Source organism: Nyctereutes procyonoides, unplaced genomic scaffold, assembly GCF_905146905.1.
Source record: "Nyctereutes procyonoides isolate TBG_1078 unplaced genomic scaffold, NYPRO_anot_genome, whole genome shotgun sequence".
Taxonomy (NCBI): Eukaryota; Metazoa; Chordata; class Mammalia; order Carnivora; family Canidae; genus Nyctereutes; species Nyctereutes procyonoides.
The window spans coordinates 66,465,589-66,482,970 of NW_026575052.1; the positions used below are offsets into that span (position 1 = coordinate 66,465,589).

General features: G+C 36.2%; 1 protein-coding gene across 2 annotated transcripts in view; it reads left to right on the forward strand.

Annotated features, from left to right (window-relative positions):
- Nucleotides 1-17,382, forward strand: part of STAM (signal transducing adaptor molecule) — a 79,191-nt gene that overhangs the window by 12,981 nt on the left and 48,828 nt on the right. Inside the window, exon 2 of one of the 2 annotated variants that reach the window (XM_055332603.1) lies at nt 10,264-10,348. The exons of the other annotated variant lie outside the window; for it this stretch is intronic. Coding sequence (XP_055188578.1) covers nt 10,264-10,348 — 85 coding nt within the window. The remainder of the gene's footprint in view (nt 1-10,263; nt 10,349-17,382) is intronic. 2 annotated transcript variants of the gene reach the window in all.

Sequence of the window (17,382 nt, forward strand, 5' to 3'; positions counted from 1 at the left end):
GGGAAACTTGTGGAGTTCTCTGCCCTTAGCCAGTGCACAGCACCAGCTCCAGATAGGTAGCATCACAGTTGCATTGTAGAGACTTTTGTGCACTGAAAAGTAAAGTTTGAAAATCATTGAAGTAGATACCATTAAAGGTATATGTGTTCCTGTGAGTTTTATGGGTTCATACTGTAATTACCTGAGTGGGTTTAATATTTATTGAGTTCTTAGGCTGAGAACATGAATATTGAAAGAATTGCCCAAAGTTCAAATTGTTATTATTTTTAAGGGATTTAGTCTTTTATGGGAGCTTGAAAAGTGACAGGGAAGTTTGATTCAGTTATCCTTTTGTCATACACTACATACACCCTGAACAAAATCAACAGCATCTCAACATTTGCTTTATAAGTAACCTGTTTAGTTTCTAGAGTAGTGTTAGTTTCTCATTATGTTTGTTGCTTTTCCCTCATGCAAACTGTTTTCACATATGGGCAGTTGATTCTTCCCCCCCCGCCCCCCCCGAAAGTCCAGTTCTCATTAGATAATTTCTTGTTGGAAATTTGGCTGTTTCTTGAGCTAATACAAATACCTCATCTTGTATTTTAGGTTTTTGAGTGGTTCCAACTTTTCACAAAGTAGTCTTTATTGTAGCCAGCCTAGATTCTTTGTTATACTTCTCTTCTCTTTTCATAACTTTATTCTTTATTATACTATATATACTGTATATTTGTACTAAAGTAGAGACACGAGTGTATTATTAATCCTGTTCTCTCAGTTTTTAAGTATATCAAGAAGCCTTTCCTGAGTGTTCCTTTCTCTCCCCCAAGGTCTTTACCTTTTTTTTTTCCAGCTTACTTCAGGCTTTCCATTTTTTTCTGTGACACTTTTTCTGTTGTCTATTTAGATCTCTATCTGCTGGTTTCATTTCTTTATTTAGAGTCTAAGTACTTCAGATGGGGCCTGGCATAGATTAGAAACTTATTCCATTTTGTTGAATATCCAGATTTTATTACTTTCTGCAAATAAGTCACCTTTCCAGGATTTCAGATGTCTTGGATATTTGTATTCTTATACAAGGAATTTGTGTGAATTACCTGCTTTTGTTAAAATCTCTATTGGAAGATGGTAGGATGACTAAGCACAGGTACCTACTACTCATTGGTTATCACCCACTACCACCTTATTAGATACTTAATCTAATTCCCTAGTGGCAATGACTAACTGGTAGGTGTTTCTCTATCCCTTGGGGCTGTGCTATGGATCAGGAATTGTAAGCCTACAAAGAGGTTGGACAGAATTGGCTGCTTGCTATTTTGTGCTTTAAATCTCCAGCTCTCCGTAGTAGATTCTAGAATGGGGAAATGTATTATTGTCTGTTGAACCAGGGAACAGGACTTTGAGGGAAAGTGAGGAACAGGAATTTCAGTGTCCTCACCAAGACCAGCCCCTTACAGGTAGGAATATTGGTATAGATCAGACCTCCTACTCCCAACCCATCTCAGGTTAAAAAAAAAAAAAAAAGGAAAATGTTAGTGGGAATCACAGTGATGCTGTCTTTCAGCATATCTGTTCTTTGAGTCACGGTGTTCCAGTCAAGACAGGTTACCTTCTGCTTCTGTGTAGCTTTTGTTTCAGAAGATAATAACAATTTCTTTTGAAGTTTTTTTCCTCTCCGCATAGGCTCTTGTTTTTTCTAATTTGCCTTATTCTGTTTTCTTTTTTGCCATATTTGCCTGTTTTGTTTTTTTCCTTTATCTTGCATATTAGAAGACTTTCTCAGCTGCTAATCTGTGGTTGTCTTCCCAAGCTTAATATTAGAGAAATAGAAAGTGCTTTGGAAGCTGTGATCATGTGGTTAGGCCTTACTGACTGAACTTCATTATAAGTGATATGGTATGCCATTTACTGTGGAATCTCTTTCTATCACTCTGTGTCCCTATCTTGAGTATTTTTAGCTGTTTCCTCTTGGACTGACCTGGAAGCCCCAGAGAAGAGTTCTGTAATTTCTCTGAGGGTATGGATGAATGTGAGGGGGTAGAACAGAATAATTTCTGAGAGGGCAGGTATTTGATGGGGGTGTGGGAGACCTCAAGACTACCCTCCTACCTTTCCAGTTCCAGGATTCACCAGGACTCACAATACTCAGCATATAGTTACAGTTACAGTTATGATTTATTATAGTGAAAGGATCCAAAGTGCCATCAGCAAAGTGAAAGGGCACATGGGTGAAGTCTGGAAGTACCATTCATTAGACTCAGTGCTTGGGGTTTTTATCCGGAGCTGACCTTGTAGGCATACTCTGCTTGGCACGTACCCAAACTCCAGACTCCCGGAAGGAAAGCGGATATTCAGAATAAACTATACTGTCTGTACAGTCAGTTTAGACCTAGGGAGCCAGTCTTCTCGTTTCTGAGGATGGTGAGAACTCTCCCTATATTCAAGTTCCTATACACCAGGAAATGCATAAACAGGCCTCTTAAAGTATAACAGGCCTCTGTGTTAACTCTTCAGTGCAGCAGGTATGAGCATTCACGCAGTTGCTGCTTCCTTTATTAATTTTTAAATAATAGACTTTTAGAGTAGTTTTAGATTCACAGAAAAATTAAGCAGAATATAGAGATTTCCTATATCCCTCCTGCTCCCACATATGCTCAGCCTCCCCAAATATCAGCATCCTGTACTAGAGAGGTATGTTTGTTAAAATCTTATGAACCCACATATCCCCATCATCATCATCACCCAAAGTCCATAGCTTACATTAGCATCACTCTTGGTGTCTCATAGCAGTAGTTTCTCTGCGTGGCAAACCTCTGTGCTCCCTGTTCGTCTTGCCCTTGCTCCAGCCCTTGGCAACCACTGATTTTTTTTTTTAAACTGTCTCTATAATTTTCCCTTTTCTAGAATGATATATGGTTGGAAATATGTATTATCTACTTTTTCAGATTGGCTTCTTGCCCTTAGTAATATGCCTCTAAACTTTGTCCGTGTCTTTTCATGGCTTATTAGGGTTTTGTTAGCACTGAATAATATTTTGTTGTTTTGATGTACCTTAGTTTATCCCTTCACCTACTGAAGGACATCATGTTTGCTTCCAAGTTTTGGCAATTATGAAGAAAGCTGCTGTAGACATCCATGAACATGGAACATCTTTCCATTTATTTCTTTGATTTCTTTCATTGGAGTTTCATAGTTTTCCTCATATGGATCGTGTATGTATTTTGTAGATTTATGCTTAAGTATTTTGAGTGCTAATATAAATGGTATTGTGTTTTTAATTTAAAATTACAGCTGTTTGTTGCTTATGTTAGGAAAGCCTCTGACTTTTGTATCCTACAATTTTGCCAAAATAATTTTTTTTAAAGATTTATTTATTTCAGAGGGGGGCAAGGGGGAAGGAGCAGGAGGGGGGCAAGCAGACTCCCTGCTGAGCAGGGAGCCCAACAGCTTAGAGGGGAGGGGATGCTGATCTCCAGCCCCTGGGACTGTGGCCTGAGTCAAAAACAAGAATCAAAGGCTTAACCGATGGAGCCATCCGGGCGCCTCTCATTTTTTAGTTCCATTTGTGGATATTTTTGGATTTTCTACGTAGATGAACATGTCTGTAAGGAAAAATAAGTTTATTTCTTCCTTTCAAATCTGTATACCTTTTATATCTTTTTCTTGTCCTTTTGTATTAGCTAGGATTTCCAGTATGCTGACGAAAAGGTATGGTGAGAGAAGACATCCATGCCTTGTTTCTCATCTTAGGTAAAGATTCTACTAGTTTCTCACCATTAAATATATTAGCTATAGCTATTTTGTAGATGTTCTTTATCAAATTGAGGTTCCCTGTTATCCCTGTTTTGCTGAGAATTTTTATCATGAGTCGTTGGACTTTGTCAGATGCTTTTATTGATGAGATCATGTGATTTTTCTTCTTTAGCTGTTGATGAGCTGGATTAAATTTATTGACTTTTGAATACTGAGCCAGCATTGCATACCTGGGATAAATCCCATTTGGTTGTGGTGTAGAATTCTCTTTACATGTTGTTGAATTTGATTTACTAATACTTTCTTAAGGATTTTTGCATCTGTGTTCATGAGAGATAGTGGTCTGTAGTGTTCTTTCCTAATAATGTCTTTGTATGATTTGGGTACTAGGGTAATATTGCTCTCATAGAGTGAAGTATTTTCTGCTTTTGTCTTCTAGATGATATTGCAGATAATTGGTATAATTTCTTCCTTAAATGTTTGGTAGAAATTACTATTAACCTTATGCTGTCTGTTTTGGAAGGTTATTAATTATTGCTTCAATTTCTTTAATAGATACAGCCTTCTTCAGATTGTCTATTTTTGTGTGTGTATTTTGGCAGATGTGTCTTTCAAGGAATTGATCATTTTATCTAATCAAATTTGTGGGCATAGAGTTCATAATTCTTATGGGTGTTTTTCCAACACTACTGAGCAGTTCTCTAATTCTCAGTGGACATTGACCAGTGTGCCACAAATGTAACTCAGTTCTGACACTATCTACCTAGAAATAGTGTCAGAGCCCCCACAGGTTGAGGACTCAGTCCCACAAGACTGTCCTCACTCTTCACTTCAGATGCCAAAGTCCAGGATATGTTCTTGTGCTTTTTTTTTTTTTAAGATTTTATTTTATTTATTCATGAGAGAGAGAGAGAGAGAGAGGCAGAGATAGGCAAAAGGAGATGCAGGCTCCCCACAAGAAGCCCCATACGGGACTTGATCTCAGGACCCCGGGATCACACCCTAAAAGGCGAAGGCAGATGCTCAACCACTGAGCCACCCAGGCATCCCTGTCCTGTGCTTATTGATTGGCCATAATTTGGTGGTTCCCATGATCCCCCAACTTTATTGAGCCATAGTAATGTTCTTGGTAATGTCCTTTTAATATCCATGAAATCTATAGTGACACCCCCTCTTTCAGATATTAGTAATTTATCTTTTTTAAAAAATATTTATTCATCAGTAACACAAAGAGAGAGGCAGAAACACAGGCAGAGGGAGAAGCAGGCTCCTCCAGGGGAGCCCGATGTGGGACTTAATCCTGGGACTCTGGGACCATGCCTTGAGCGATGTTCAACCACTCAACCAGGAGTCCCTCTTTTTTATTTTTCAATTGTCAATTTTATTGATATTTTCAGAGAACCAACTTTTGATTGTATTGATTTTTCTTTATTTTCTTTTTTCAATTTCATTGATTTCTGCTGTAATTCTTTTCATCTGCTTACTTTGGATTTAATTTGTTCTTCTGGTTTTCTTTTTTTTGTTCTTCTGGTTTTCTAAAGTAGAAGTTTATGTTAGTGACTTTAGATTTTTTCTAATGTACGCATTCAAAGCTATAAACTTCTCAAGCACTGATTTCAATTATGTCCTACTTTTTTTTTTTTTAAGTAGGTCCAGTGTGGAGCCCAACATGGGGTTTAAACACATAACACTGAGATTGAGATCTGTGCTGAGACAATTAGCCAAATGAACCACCCAGGGGTCCCTGTCCTACAAATTTTTGTATGTTGTACTCTCATTTTTGTTTAGTTCAAAATATTTAAAAATTCTCTTGAGCTTCCTTCCTTGACTCATGTATTATTTAGAAGTGTGTTACTTAATCTCCACGTTTTGTGATTTTTCCAGCTATTTTTTTTTGTTAATGATTTTTGTTTAATTCCATTGTGGTCTGTGAACAGATATTGTAAGATTTCTAGTCTTCTGCATTTGTTATGGTGTGTTTTATGGCCATGCAACATATTTGGTATTTCATGTGAGCTTGAGAAGAATGTGTCTTCTGCATTTGTTGGATAAAGTAGTCTATAGATGCCAATTATATACAGCTGATGGTGTTGAGTTCAACTATGTCCTTAATGATTTTCTGCCTTCTGCATCTGTCCGTTTCTGATAGAGGGATGTTGAACTCTCCAACTAGAACAGTGGCTTCATCTATCTTTATAGTTCTATTGGTTTTTGACACTGTTATTTTGACATTCTGTAGTTAGGCATTTACATTTTAAGGATTATTATGTCTTTTTGTAGAACTAATCCCTTTATTTTATGTAATGCTCTATCCCTGATAACTTTCCTTGCTCCAAAATCTGCTCTGTCTGAAATTAATATAGCTACTCCCACTTTATTTTAATTGGTGTTGGCATGCTTTATCTTTCTCCATCTCTTTACTTTTAATGTGCATGTGTCTTTGTATTTAAAGTGGGCTTCTTGTAGGCAATGTATAATTGGAATTTATGTTTGATCATTTTGTATTTAAAGTGGGCTTCTTGTAGGCAATGTATAATTGGAATTTATGTTTGATCATTTTGTATTTAAAGTGGGCTTCTTGTAGGCAATGTATAATTGGAGTTTGATCACTCTGATAATAACTGTATTTAGACCATTAACATTTAAAGTGATTATTGATATTGTTAGATTAATACCTACCATATCTGTTACAGTTTTCTAGTTGTAGCCTTTGTTCTTTGTTCCTGTTTTTTCTTCCATTCTTTTTTTTCTGCCTTTCATGATTTTAACAGAGCATTTCATATGATTTAGTTTTTTTTCTTTTGTAGCACATCAGTTATACTTATGTTTTTGTTATTTTCAGTGGTTGCCCTAGAGTTTACAGTGTACATTTAAAAGTAGTCCAAATCCACTTTGAAATAACATTATACCACTTGACTGTGGTAGTGTGAAGTGCACTGTGTAGTGCAGGCAAGTGAAATAAATAACAAAATATTGCTAGTTCCTCTCTCTTGTTCCTGATATCCTTGCTGTCATTTATTTTACATAAATGGAAACACATGTACATACCGTATATCTCAATTTTTTTCCTCTATCTTCATAGAGACTTTTTTTTAAACTTTTTCTTGCAAAGTCAGTTTATTGGCAACAAATTTCCTTAATGGTTTTTTGTTTGAGAAAGTCTTTATTTCTCCTTTCCTTTTGAAAACTAATTTCACAGGATATATAATAGGTTGATGGTTATTTTTTCTCAACACTATTTCACTCCATTTCCTCCTTGATTGCATGGTTTCTGAGATGTCAGATGTAATTCTTTTTTTTTAAATAAAAGATATTTATTTATTTATTTATTTATTTATTTAATTGGAGTTCAATTTGCCAACATATAGCATAACATCCAGTGCTCATCCCGTCAAGTTCCCCCCCACCCCCCAGTGCCCGTCACCCAGTCACCCCAACCCCCTGCCCACCTCCCCTTCCACCACCCCTTGTTCATTTCCCAGAGTTAGGAGTCTCTCATGTTCTGTCTCCCTCAGTTTGGGGAAATGTTGAGTTGTTTTTGCTTCAAGTATTCTGTTTCTCCTGTGCTATTTCAATTATGCCTGTTTTATTTTTTTATGGTTTCCCACAGTTCTTGGATAATCTATTATAGTTTTTTTTTCTTCTAGTCATTTTTTTCCCCTTTGCTCTTCAGTTTTGGAAGTTACGATTGACGTATGCTCAAGTCCAGAGATTCTTTAGCTGTGTTCCGTCTGCTGATGAGTCCATCACAGGCATTCATTTTTGTTATACCAGTTTTTATCTCTAGTATTTTTTATTCTTTTTTTAGAATTTCCATTTTTGTGCTTACATTCTTCTGTTCTTGTATGTTGACTCTTATTTCCATTAGAGCTCTTAGCATATTAATCATAGCTTTAAAAATTCCTGGTCTGATAACTCCATTCCTGTCATGTGTGAATCTGGTTCTGATACTTACTCTTCAGACTGTGTTTTTTGCCTTATAGTGTGGTTTGCTGAAAGCTAGACATGATGTCCTAGGTAAAGGAAACAACATACCCCCAATCTCCCAAAAAAGAAAGAACACCATCCTTTAATAGCGTAATAGTAAGGAATTAGGTAAGACATGTTCTGTAGTCTCGTGATTAGGTCTCAGTCTTTTAAAGTGACCTTCTGCCCCTGGGATGTGAATTTCTCACTGCTTCTCAGTTTTTTCCTCTTTTGGGTGAGGAAGGATGGCTAGATGGGCTGAAGTTGGATATTCCCTTTCTTCCACGTGGGAGGCTGGTGTTGGGACTTTTCCCTAACTGTAGGTGGGTTAATCTCTGGTAAAAACCCTGATTGGTTAGGTACTGGTTAAAATAATTAACAAGTAGTCCTTGTTCAGAAAAGAAGGCTCTGGTGTATCTCACAATGGTTATTGTCCCCCTCATCCTGCTAAAAAATGGAAAATTTTCTCTGATATTTATCTTGAGATCCTGGGAGAGCTCCTGAGAATAAAATTTATAAAAATGTGGGAAATCCTCTGTGTCTGTACCCTTTGGATTTTAGCCTTCAGAATTGTGCACACTTAGCCTCCAGGAAATTTGTCTGTTACAGCTTAGATCTGTGGTATTGGTTCCTGGTGATATTTCTGCTTATGGGTTTCTGCTCTATTAAATTGTTATTCTGTGTATCCATCTGTCTGTGTCTCTGGACAGCATTTGGCCTGTGACTTCACTTCTGAGGGATCTCAGAAGAGTTTATTTTTCAGCTCTTTACTTGGTTGGATAGAGTGGTAATTTCCAAGTTCCTTAAATGCTGTATTGGAAACTGGAAATAATTACTTATTTTTGGTGCTTATGTCTCAGTTATGCTTTATCTCCAGAAAGCAAATCTTCACTCATTTGCTCAGGAGGTTAGGGAGAGGTGGTTACCAGAGCTCTTGATTAAGGAAGGCAAAATAGATACCTACCTACACTTTGTAGCATTATTCCATTCTAAATCCTCTTTCTTCTCCACTGTCAACTGCAGGCATTTCCTTCTGCTACCAGTACTTGACTTTTCTGAGAATTCAATGGTATAAAACAAGCTGGTTCTTAAGCTTTTTTTGTTATTGCTTGTTGGTATATGATGCATGTTTTTTAGGTCTTTTGAGTAGGTAACCATATCTATATTGTTACATAGTTTTTGAGATACTGTTGCTGTTATTGTTTCTAATGTTTTCCTTGTCCTTGTGTGTTTGCCTTAAAAACATTTTTTAAAAAAATATTTATTTATGATAGACATACAGAGAGAGAGAGAGAGGCAGAGACACAGGCAGAGGGAGAAGCAGGCTCCATGCTGGGAGCTCGTCGTGGGACTCAATCCTGGAACTCTAGGATCGTGCCCTGGGCCAAAGGCAGGTGCCAAACTGCTGAGCTACCCAGGGATCCCCCAGAACTTTTTATTTTAATTAAGAGAGGGAGCCTAATGAGATGATTGAGCTCAATCTGTGATATATCTAAATTTGTCATTTTCATTTAATGGGAAATCCTCAGTTAAAGCTTGGTTTCTTTTATTCATTTTCTTCCTTCCCCATGTCAGATACAAAAATCGACAAAATTACATAATTAATTTAATTACCTGAAACTTTTTACTAAAGATTTGTACTTAGTTATGTTTCTTCACTGGCAAGTAAAGGTAAGAAGTTTTTGATGATGAAACTATTTCTTATTTTAGTCTTTCTTCATGGGGAAAGAGATAGATCTGTATGTAGTTTTTTTGTTGTTTTATAAATAATTATCAATGGTCTATTTGTTTTTCTTCTTTAAGATTTTATTTATGTATTTGTTAGAGAGAGAGAGAGAGAAAAAACGTGCGAGCAGAGCCCAGGGGGACGGGAGAAATGGAGAGAGACAGGTAGATTCCATACTGAGCGTGGAGTCAGATGTGGGGCTCAGTCTTAGACCCTGAGATCAACACCTGAGCTGAAATCAAGAGCCAGGTGCTTAACCAACTGAGCCACCCAGCTCTCCCATCAATGGCCTGTTTCTTCTCTTTTTAAAGATTTTTTTACTTTTTCAAATTTTAATTAAAATCAATTTATTTAACATAGTGTATTATTAAGTTCAGGGGTAAAATTTAGTGATTCATCAGTTTCACATAACACCCAGTGCTCATTAACATCAGATGCCCTCCTGAATGCCCCTCACTACCATCTTCTCCACCAGCAACCCTTAGTTTCTTTCCTATAGTTAAGTCTTACAGTTTTTTTCCTCTTTGTTTTCATCTTTTTTAACTTTTCCTTCCCTTCCCCTATGTTCGTTTGTTTTGTTTCTTAAATTCCTGGCCTGCTTCTTATATTAAATAACAAGCAACTGAAGTGTGAATGGGGAAAATTATTGTAATAGAGAGTAAATGTGACCCTACCCTCTTTTGAGGATGTACCTGACCATCTCATTAAACAGACTGCTGGCAGCTGTTCTGATTTCTAGTTGATACTTGATATCACAATTTGGTCATTTGAATGTGGTCATTTACCTCTTAAAGATTTTTTAAAAATAATGTTCCTGCAATTTCTTTTCATAAACACAGAGAAAGCAACCAGTGAGATGAATACTGCTGAGGATTGGGGCCTCATTTTGGATATTTGTGATAAAGTCGGTCAATCTCGCACTGGGTAAGTGTTGCAAAGTTTCAGAAATATATATTCTCTTTATTAACAGGAATAAAATGAGAATTAGAAGGGAAAGCATATTACAATTATAATTTAGTTTAAGAAGGCAGTGTTTTTGCTAGCGAGATTTGAGGAATTATCCCATTTAAGTTATCCTTTACAACCAATTAGGGTAACATGACTGGTAACAATGTTGATATTTTAATTAAACACCCTTGTCCATAGTTGCTTCTTGAAGCCTAGCTTTTTCCACTGACTTTTAAAACAATAGTGTTTTTTCAGGTAAGTGATTTCTTAAGTTTCGCAGTTATTTTTCAGTTCTTTTCTTCACTGTCATATCTGGAATATCCCACCTACCTAATCAGTGTATAGACAGTTTTAGGACAGTATAATCTTAAACTTTTTGGCATAAAGCCTTTTTTGTTAATACAGAGCTTTTAATACAGTGAGTGGATTAACTGGTATACAGACTAATATATCTTAATTCCTGGGCTAATAACACCTGGTTATTAGCAGCCTCATTTACCCCTTTGTGCCACAAAAATCTTGTCTTATTTATGTACTTTGCTGTGAAAAATTTTAGAGAGCACTGCTGTCTTATACTTGATTCTTTTTTTTTTTTTTAAGATTTTATTTTTAAGCAATATCTACATCCAACATGGGCTTGAACTCATAACCCTGAGATCAAGAGTTGAATGCTTCACCAACTGAGTCAGCTGGGTGCCCCTTTACTTGACTCTTGGGTTGCTAATCTTAACTATCTGATGATGCTTTTTTGGCTCTCCTTCCTTCTCTTCTAAATATACACAGTTTCTTAAACTTTCTCAGATCCATTTTTTTTTCTAATACTTTTTTCTTTGCCAGTACATTTTTTTAAATCTTGCAATTTCTTTGTATCTTTATATGGGTGGCATCTATATTTTCGGCCCTGATTTTTCTCATCCTAGCACTAGTCTTGTGGACACATCATTATTTCTGGACATCATACTATATAAGCTTTCATCTCACCATGTAGATCTCTGTTAATGACAAGATTAATTCATTTGCACTTAATACCTCAGAGTCACTTCCACATTAATATTGTTGCTGAATTCTATCAATCTGCCTCCAAAATATCTCACAGAATGTTGATATTATTATAAAGTCTCCTCAATTAACTTCTTGAACACAGGCAGGGGCAGTTCATCTTCATGGTCTTTCTGACCCTTCAGTCAAGCTCCTTTCTGGCCTGTAACGTACAGCCTTCATTAGGTTCCCCAGACTGTGGCCTCCAAATGTGGCCTTATCCATCTGCTTTCTTGTCTTTACATTTTAGTGTACCTAGTCTTTGTTTCTGACCCTGTTAGTTCCTTTATTTAATTGGAATTTGAGTAGCTACTGTGTGCTGTATATCTATTCCTTTTTCTCTATTGCTGTTGGTCCCACTTGAGACATTCCTTTTCATGCCTAGACTAGTGAATTAACCTTCTGACATTTCTTTCCATTTCCATTTCATTTCTGTCTGCTTCTTATATCTAATTGCCCCATAACAGCTCTGACCGTGTCATTCCCCTACCTTCTGCGGTGAGTTGTCTGACCTCTCTCTAGGCCTCTGACTCATTTATTTTCCGTTTGTTTTTCCTCTAAGTACTGTTTTTTTCAAGTCAAGCTTTTCAGCTGCTAGTGCTTTTCTACCTTAGTTTAAGGCTTTTGATCATTGTATTCCTTTAGTGTGAAGTATTTGATTCTCTCATTTTCTGTCTCTGTCTCATATCCTTCGAGGCCCAATATACACTTCATTTCTTCCACAAACCTTTCTTTATCCCCTTTATTGCAAATCATATTATGGTCCTTTGAATCCTCAAAGCAGTCTATCAAAATCATTCTTTTTTGTGTCTTGTTTTGTGTTATCATAGTTTATGTCTGTCTGATAGACTTAGATTTATAGAATGAAAAGGTCCATGAATTTTTGTTGTGTAGAGGAAAGAAGCAGATAGTTTAGTGGTTAAGAGCATGGACTTTGAAGTGAGACTGTCTGGGTTCATATTCTGGCTCTGACCACTCTGCCATGTCACACTGGGTAAGTATCTTCCTGGTTTGCTATGAAGAGTAAAAATAGTGGCTTCTTCACAAGGCGCTTATTGTCAGTGTGAGATTATTAACAAATGTAAAATGTTTATAGTAGTATCTGGCACATGGTTAAATGGGTGCAACTTAACCTCTTTTTAAAAAAAAAACTCTTTTTGATTGAAGTTCAATTTTGTGACAATTTGTCTGTTAAGGATTAGGTATCAACCTAATTCCATCCCAGTATAATTTGGAGATAAAACTTTTATCTAGCATTCCAGTTACTAAGTGCCTCCCCTCTTCACTCTGTTGGTTTTCTTTTCATCTTTACATTGGTAGATACTTTTTAAATAATTTGGTTTGTTGCTTGAAATACAAAGATAAACTGCTTTTCATTACTAGAAATAGTCCATATTTTTCCATTTAAAAAAATTATAATTTATCTGAAATTCTGCATAATGTACAATGAAGATAAAGAGATGAGTAGTTCTTTTTTTTTCTTTTTTTTTTAAATTCATTTTGCCAGCATATACTATAATACCCAGTGCTCATCACATCATGTGCGCTCCTTAATATCTCATCCCCCTCCCCCCCACCCCAGCTCCACATCTACAACCCTTTGGTTGTTTCTCAGGGTTAGGAGTCTCTCCTGATTTGTCTTCCTCTCTGATTTTTCCCCACTCAGTTTCCCTCCTTTCCATTATTGTCCCTTTCACTATTTCTTATATTCCACATATGAGTGAAACCATGTGATAATCATCTTTCTCTGATTTACTTGTTTGAATCAGCATAATACCCTCCAGTTCCATTCATGTCGATGTAAATGGTAGGTATTCATCCTTTCTGATGGCTGAGTAATATTCCATTGTGTGTGTGTGTGTGTGTGTCACATCTTTATACATTCATCTGTTTAAGGACATTTCAGGCTCCTTCAGTTTTTTTTTTTTTTCCTTCAGTTTGTTTTTCTTCATGTTAACAGTTTTTTTGCTACTATTTATTGTTCTTTTCCTTATTTTTTCTTATGATGAGAACTTTTAAGGCCTACTCTCTTAGCAGGTTTAAAGTTCCAATAAAGCATTATAACTATACTCTCTTTGCTGTGTTATATTCCAGAACTTACTTAAAACTGGAAGTTTCTACCTTTTGCCTCTTTTTACCACTTCACCTCACACCCACCTCTGACAACCATCAACCCACTCTCTATTTCTGAGTTCAGTTTTATTAGATGCCACGTATTAGTGAGAGATCATACAGTATTGGTCTTTCTCTGACTTATTTCACTTAGTATAGTGCCCTCAAGGTCCATCCATATTGACCTCATATATTTAAAATGTCTTAATTTGTAGCTTTAAAAAAAAGTTTTCCCTTTTTTTAAGATTTATTTATTAATTGGCGGGAGGGGGGGTCATTGTCAGAGGAGGGGCAGAGAAAGAGGGAAAGAGAAACCCAAGCAACTCTTTACTGGATGTGGAGCCTGACCTGGGGCTGATCTCACTACCCTGAGATGAAACCAAGAGTCAGACGCTTAACTGACTGTTCCATCTTGGCACTGCCCCTCCCCCCTAATTTGTCTCTTTTTCATCTAGTATCAGTAGGTTTAGATACATGATCATTTTTTTCAAATTTATTTTAGACAGTATACTTCCTGTCAGTATGTTCCTTAATATTTCAGTTATCTTTTGGGCGTTTTAATTGACATAATGCTAAGTCTGTGAATTAGGAAGTATTTTCAAATTTGCTGATTTAAATAATTAGATGTAGTTCTGTTTCTCCTTTTAAATAATGTTTTTTCCTTTCCTCTTTCCTTCTCTTCCTTTTATCTTTCTACTTATTTTTTCTTCCCTTAACATTTATTGTGCTCTAGTTCCTTTAAATCTTCATTAATTTGCAAACATTTATTTATATAAATATAATCTCTTTTCATAGCTCCTGTTAATAAAGAATTATTTGAAAAGGATTAAATAATAATTGAGACGCTATTCTAATATTGCTGAGCTTTTAAAAAATGTCACCCTTAAATTTTATGATTTCTCTTAGAGAATAATGTTTTATATACATATCTAGTTGTGTTTTCACTTTCTTGTACCTTGATAATTTCATAATAGGAAATGGAAACCATTAAGGCCATGTTCATTTTCACTAGCCCTCGACACTTTGCCTTCATGGGTCCCTTTTTCCATGAAAACTAATAAAACTATTTTATAACTGCATTATTACAAAAACAACTATATTATTATACACCCAGACATTCTCTTTGCCCCAAAAGTTCATTTTTTTCTTTTTCTCTTAAAATAAACTTTTATTTTTATGGGCCCCTAAAATTATTGTGAGCCCTAAGTGTTGCATCTACATGCCTAAGGATAAGTGGTGTTACACAATTGTGTAAGATATTCTCAAATCGGGATGCCTGGGTGGCTCAGCGGTTGGGCACCTGCCTTCGGCTCAGGCCATGATCCCAGGATCCGGGATCCAGTCCAGCATTGGGCTCCCTGTGAGGAGCCTGCTTCTCCCTCTGCCCATGTCTCTGCCTGTCTCTCGCTCTCTCTCTCTCTCTCTCTCTCTCTGTGACTCTTATAAATAAATAAATAAATCTTTAAAAAAGATATTTTCACATCAACTTAATAGTAGTAAAATTATTAAGGTGCTTTTCAAGTGAGCAGTAAACTATGGGATACTTTTTTTTTTTAATCTTATTTTATTTATTTATTCATGAGAGACACACAGAGAGAGGCAAAGACACAGGCAGAGGGAGAAGCAGACTCCATGCAGGGAACCCAACGTGGGACCTGGTCCCAGGTCTTCAGGATCATATCCTGGGCCGAAGGTGGCGCTAAACCTGTGAGCCACCCAGGCTGCCCATATGGGATACTTATGATGGTGTTTGTAGTATTTCTTTTGTTTGCTTATTTCTTTTTATTGTGGTAAAATATATATAACATAAAACTTAGGATTTATCCATTTTGTGGCATGTTTGTGACGTTCAGTACAGTCACATTGTTGTGGGATTATCACCACTACCCATTTCTAGTACTTTTAAGCAACCCCAGCTAAAACTCTTATTAGACAACTCCTCATCACTTCCCTGCCAGCACCTGGTAACCACTTAGAACCACTTAGAGTTTGTTTTTAATCTTTGAAATCATTTTGTAATTAGTGTATATGGAGAACTTGTGGAGATCTGGTTTATGTTACCTAGGAACCTACATACATATATTTAGTTATGGGTTCCTGAAGGTAGCATAAAACTATTGAATATCACTGTAGGTTGTCAGCAAGATATTCGAGGTACCCGGTGTGCTTTAGTTAAGACTGAGAAATGTCATTGGTTTGAGAGAGGTGTTCCTGAAACCATATACATGTGTATTTTCCTGAAACAAATTTAGATAGGGTGGGCTGAAGTATGGGAAATTATGGATTGGAATGCATTTCATAAGGTTAGTTGTGTACTATGCAGCAGTCTAGATTTTTTAAAACATTACCATTTGGGTTTTTTTTTGTTTGTTTTTTTAAAGATTTTATTTATTCATTCATGAGAGACACCGAGAGAGAGGCAGAGACTCAGGCAGTGGAAGAAGCAGCCTCCACACAGGGAGCCCGATGCGGGACTTGATCCTGGGACTCCAGGATCACACCCTGGGCCGAAGGCAGGCACTAAACTGCTGAGCCACCCAGGGATCCCCTGGTTTTAATTTAATTTTATAAAATATACAGATTTATTTAAGAGGATGGATTTGGGGATTATAGAGGGAACTTTAGGAAAAGCTTTTCTTTATCTATAAGCTTTGATATTTTTATCAAAATTATTTATAACCATCAGTATATTGTGGAATTATTTAGTGCAGAAATAAAATAACTTTTGTCAAGTCTTTCTCCTCCTCCCCCCCCACCCCAGATCCTTTTGGTCTTTTCTCCTCCTCCTCCTCCTTCTTCTCCTTCTTCTTTTTGTAAGCATCATCTAGTTTAGAGTTGTTGTAGTTTGGAAAATATTCTCAAGTTTTTAAGGGAAGAAAAAGCCATTATTGTGAAATTTTATTTAGTCAGAACTGTGACCCAGAAACATGGCTTCCATTGTTTTGAAAAATGTTCCTTATATTCTTTCTCTTTTAAAAATTTTACTGTTCTCTTCTTTAAACCATACATAAGTGTGAATGTATTTATGTTTGTTGATTTCAGGAAATACTTATGTTTATGTAAAATATGTACTTTTTTGATTTAACAATAGATTTATATTTACATGGCTCAAAAATTAAAACAACTTGAAAAGATGAACATGGATAAGACTAACTCCTATCTCTTTTTCTCCTCCATCCTATATAGGTAGCTGCTTTTCTTGCTTTTATATCTTTTCATTGTTTCTTTAAAGGAATATGAATTTATTTTCCATTGATATATAATAAGCATATTATATACATGATTCCACATTTGTAATTAGTTAATTCATTAATATATCCTGATAGCCTTAGAAATACATTTCTTTTAATGTCTGTTAGCAATGCATTGGTTGTTAAATTGACAACATACAGAAATCATTTTGTAGTTTAACATCAGGTTTTAATTAGTGGCATGTAGAATATTACCACACTTTAAAATAATTATTGGGGATCCCTGTGTGGCTCAGCAGTTTGGCGCCTGCCTTCGGCCCAGGGCGTGATCCTAGAGTCCCAGAATCGAGCAGAATCGAGTCCCACATCCGGCTTCCTGCATGGAGCCTGCTTCTCTTCTGTCTGTGTCTCTGGCTCGTGCTCTCTCTCTCTCTCTCTCTCTCTCTCTCTCTCATGAATAATAAATAAAATCCTAAAAAAAAAAGATTAACAAATTATTTAATAATCGCAAATAATTATATCAGTCTCAGGAAACCTAGTAGTTGTAATTACTGTTTGTTTCATATAGGTTATAGAGGTTATTTTTTAAGCCTGAAATGTTTGAATATGCTGGACTTAAAACTTTAAAGAACATTTTGAAAATTTTTTCTGACTTCCTAGGACATTCAC